The following is a 4,983-nucleotide window of genomic DNA, read 5'->3' on the forward strand; positions in this document are numbered from 1 at the left end:
AGCCTTCCAGGTAGCTGGAATTACAGGCATGCGCTACCACGCCCGGCTGATTTTTTAATTTATTGTAGAGATGAGGTCTTGCTCCCCAGGCGGGTCTCGAACCCACGGGCTTAGGCAATCCACTCACCTCGGCCTCCCAAAGGCATGGGATTACAGGCTGAGCCACCGAGCCCGGCGGTTTTTGAGTTTTCTATGAAGCATTTCAATGACCTTATAATTACACATATCTGCTTTATTTACCTATGAAGTCCCAGATGAAGACATTCTTGTGAAAGATGCGGGCAGATTTGAACCCATGGTGGAACACTTGCTCGAGTGCTGCTACCAGGCCATTCTCTCCACACAGCAACACCGTGAGGCTTCCTCTCTGTGGAGCATAACATACAATGCCAAAGAACAATCTGTACATCGATGTCTAAGAAAAACACTAAAGAAGTATGTACTGAGGACAGCTTTATAAAGCATGTTTTTACAACTATAAGAAAATGTGCAAGTGAAAATTAAAGCACCCCATATTGCCTCATGTACCACATAAAAAAGCAATCTTTTAAAGTCCCCCTCTACTAAGTTTTGCTGGGTGTGGTAGTTCACGCCTGTAATACCAGCACTTTGGGAGGTGGAGGTGAGAAAATTGCCTGAGCCCAGGGGTTTGAGATCAGCCTGGACAACTTGGCGAGACCTCGCCTCTACAGTAAATAAAAAAATTAGCTGGGTGTGGTGGCATGCATACGTGGTTCCAGTTACTTGGAAGGCTGAGGTAGAAGGATCACCTGAACCCAGCAGGTCCAGGCTGCCATAGGTGTGAATGCGCTACTGCACTCCAGTCTGCATGACAGAGTGAGATGCAGACTCAAAAAAAAAAAAAAGTCCCCTTCTACTAAGCTTTATAGCTCACAGTACCTCTTTTTCAGGTTTGTGAAAATGTTTCACAATATTGTTCACGGCTTCTCCAATTCCTTCTTGAATCTGTCCAGCGTTGGGTTCTGTAAAATAATTAACAATGGCTGCACTCTCATGAGAGACAAACACGTACTATGGGATATCAACTGTGTCCACCTAGGCAGGAAAAAAATTGCCGAAGTAGGCTAGCTTTGCCAGGGACTCCATGAACTTGCATCTGGCCAGGGTGGCCAAGTAGGACACTTCCTAGCACAATGGAAAAGAATCCAAGAGATCCCTAGATTCAAATCCCAGTGTTACCATTTGCAATCTGTGCCCTTTGCCAAGTGTCTGACTTTCTCTGAGTTTGAATTTCCTCACCTGAAAATAGGAAAAATGCAGACCTCATTGGGAAATCGGAATGAGAAATAGGAGGGAAAACCACCTGGCATAGTGCCTATCACAAGGTGCTTGCAAGCCCCCAGATGTGAGAGAAGCAAGGTTGGGAAGAGCTCAGCATTACTCCCCAGAGGCTTCCTCATACTCCTTACCTCCAGGCTGGTGGGCAGGCACAGACCCAGGCTTCTGAAGCTCGAGATGGCTAAACTGGAGTCTGAAGTTTTGTTGTGTTTAAAATAAGGGAAGATGCTGGGTGCCCGGGGCACCCGGCCTGGAGCCCAGAACTCCCTCCCTTCCTGGCTGTTGGTCTGTCTTGGGGCTGATCCCTTCTCCCAGCCAGCTCTTGCTCATCTAGGCCACTTTCCTGTGGGACAAGCTGCTTATATGGGACCTGAACCACTTTTGCCCACCAAATCCCAAGAATAGTTAAAAAAATAAAAAATTAAAAAGGTGGCTCAGTCTGTAATCCCGTGCCTTTGGGAGCCTGAGGTGAGTGGACTGCCTGAGCCCACGGGTTCGAGACCCGCCTGGGCAACTTGGCAAGACCTCATCTCTATAATAAATAAAAAATGAGCCGGGCGTGGTAGCACGTGTCTGTAGTTCCAGCTACTTGGAAGGCTGAGGCGGAAGGATCGCCAGAGCCCAGCAGGTAGAGACTGTGGTGGCTGGGAGCGGCCACTGCACTCCAGTCTGGGTGACAGAGTGAGACTCCAACTCAAAAAAAAAAAAAGAAAAAAGGAAGTATGATCAATAAAGGGGAATAAAGGTCTCTCAAGTAATACTCTATTAAACTGGACTGATTCAGAAGTTGTAATACTTTGGATAGACTGAGTTGAAATCTACTTTTTATTTTTAAATCAAAATAATTCAAATTCACTATACAATAAAAAATCACCAATTTTGGTGAGCTCTGACAAACGTATAGTCACGTACCCCTCACCACAATTACGACAGAACATTTCCACCATTCCCAAAAGTACCCCTGTGCCCCTTTTCCATCAGTCAGTCCCCTTCCCCAGATCCCAGCCCAAGCAACCACTGATCTATTTTCTATTATTATTACATTGCCTTTTCTAGACTATAGTACACACAGAATCATATTAGGGTGCAGTCTTTTGTTTTTGGTTTCTTTCACTTAGCATAACGCTTTTGAGATTTATTCATGCTATTAGATGCATCAATAGTTCAATTTTATATATTGCTGAATATACCACAATCTGTTTATCCATTTACCAGTTGATGGATACTGGGACTGTTTTCATTTTTTGGCTATTATGAAACAGGCTGCTATGAACATCTACACGCAAGTCTTTGTGTAGACATATGTATTCATTTATCTTGGGCACATATCTAAGGGTGAGATTGCTGGCCTAAGGGTATGATAAGTGTACGTATATCTTTATAACTGCCAAGACATCTTTCATTTTTCACTTCCACCAGTGAGGTATGAGCTTTCCACTGCTCCACATTCTCACCAATATTTGGTGTTATCATTATTTTAAATTTAATTTGATTTTTTTTTTTTGAGTTGGAGTCTCACTCTGTTGCCCAGACTGGAGTGCAGTGGCCGCTCCTGGCCACCGCAGCCTCGACCTGCTGGGCTCCGGCGATCCTTCCACCTCAGCCTTCCAAGTAGCTAGAACTACAGGCATGTGCTACCACGCCCGGCTCACTTTTGACTTATTTTAGAGATGAGGTCTTGCCAAGTTGCCTAGGCGGGTCTCGAACCCGTGGGCTCAGGCAATTCACTCACCTCAGACTCCCAAAGGCACGGGATTACAGGCTGAGCCACAGAGCCCGGCTGTCTTTTACATTTTAACCTTTTTTTTTTGAGTTGGAGTCTCACTTCGTCACCCAGGTTAAGAGTGCAGTGGCATACCCACGGCCATCCCAGCGTCAACCTGCTGGGCTCCGGCCATCCTTCTGCCTCAGCCTTCCAAGTACCTGGAACTACAGGTACACGATACCATGCCCAGCTAATTTTTGTTTTATTGTAGAGATGAGGTCTTGCCAAGTTGCCTGGGCTGGTCTCAAACCCGTGGACTCAGGCAATCCACTCGCCTCAGCCTCCCAAAGTGCTGGGATTATAGGCTGAGCCACTGAGCCTGGCCAATTTTAACCATTTTATTGGGTGTGTGTATGAATGTAGAAAGGAATTATAAATCTTGGGCAATATGAGAAATAATGAGGAACGTTTTAAAACTATATCAAGCCAGGCTCGGTGGCTCAGCCTGTAATCCTGCGCCTTTGGGAGGCTGAGGTGAGTGGATTGCCTGAGCCCGCGGGTTCGAGACCCGCCTGGGCAGCGAGACCTCATCTCTACAATAAATCAAAAAATCAGCCGTGCGTGGTAGCGCATGCCTGTAATTCTGGCTACTCGGAAGGCTGAGACAGAAGGATCGCTGGAGCCCAGCAGGTCGAGGCTGCGGTGGCCGGGAGCGGCCACTGCACTCTAGTCTGGGTGACAGAGTGAGACTCCAACTCAAAAAAAACAAAAAAACAAAAAAAAAACTATATCATTCGAGTAGTTAATATACCACCATGTACCAACAGATGGATAGAGACCAATAGTGCCTAGGGAAACTTCTTTGTAAACTAAGGACTTCTTGGGTACATCTGTTATTCTATTTATGATTATTGCCTATAGCTAAAATAAAGCCACTTCACTGGTAAATTTCTGCAATTTTTCACTAAATCACACTACCTTTGTATTCATGCTTTGTGGCTGCTGTAATAGAGTCCCAAAAACTTGGTGGCTTAAAATAACAGAAATTGGCTGGGCTCAGTGGCTCAGCCTGTAATCCCGCGCTTTGGGAGGCCAAGGTGAGTAGACTGCCTGAGCCTGCGGGTTCGAGACCTGCCTGGGCAACTTGGTGAGACATCATCTCTACAATAATTCAAAAAAATTAGCCAGGCGTGGTAGCGCACACCTGTAATTCCAGCTACTTGGAAGATTGAGGGGGAAGGATCCCCAGAGCCTGGCAGGTCCAGGCTGCGGTGGCCAGGAGCGGCCACTGCACTCCAGTCTGAGCAACAGAGTGTGACTTCAACTAAAATAAATAAATAAATAACTGAAATGGATTCTCTTCCAGTTCTGGAGGCCAGAAGAAAAAAATCAGTATCACTGGGTAAAAATCAGTGTATCAGCCAGGCTGCACTCCCTTGAGGTTCTACGGAAGAATCCTTGCCTCGGTTTGCTTCTGATAGCTGTAGGCATTCCTTGGTTTGAGGCGCCATCACTCTAATTTCTGCCTGTCTTGATAGTATCCCTTCCTCTGTGTGTGTGTCTAACCTCCTTGTGTCTCCCTCTTGCAAGACATATGTGATTACATTTAGGGCCCACTAAATAATCCAGGGCAATCTCCTTATCTCAAGATCCTTATCACATCTGCAAAGATCCTTTTTCCAAATAAGGCAGCATTTACAGATTCTAGGGTTAGAATTTTATATTCTTGTCAGTCTATTAAAGCTCACATTAGTATAAATTAGACGATTACTGTATTATTCATAAAACTCGCTCCTTTATAGTATTTTGTTTCAGCACAGCTATAGAAAGTTAGGTGGGGATAAGCGGTAGAAGGAAATTTTAATGTCTTAGGATAAAAGACACTGGAACTCCAGATATGGTGTGTGTGTGTGTGTGTATATATGTATATAATATATATGTATATTATATATATATATATATATATATATATTTTTTTT

The 4,983-nt window shown here is 44.9% G+C and overlaps 1 protein-coding gene across 1 annotated transcript in view; it reads right to left on the minus strand.

The window, feature by feature from the left end:
- The window catches only part of DENND5B (DENN domain containing 5B), a 76,079-nt gene that overhangs the window by 7,275 nt on the left and 63,821 nt on the right, over positions 1-4,983 (minus strand). The window contains exons 15-16 of the mRNA XM_008055289.1: positions 901-983; positions 241-367 (exon numbers count right to left, since the gene is read on the minus strand). Of these exons, the coding sequence (XP_008053480.1) occupies positions 241-367; positions 901-983 (210 nt within the window). The remainder of the gene's footprint in view (positions 1-240; positions 368-900; positions 984-4,983) is intronic.

The sequence above is a fragment of the Carlito syrichta genome, unplaced genomic scaffold (genome assembly GCF_000164805.1).
Source record: "Carlito syrichta isolate Samal-C Ts95f unplaced genomic scaffold, Tarsius_syrichta-2.0.1 Scaffold301813, whole genome shotgun sequence".
NCBI classification, from domain to species: Eukaryota; Metazoa; Chordata; class Mammalia; order Primates; family Tarsiidae; genus Carlito; species Carlito syrichta.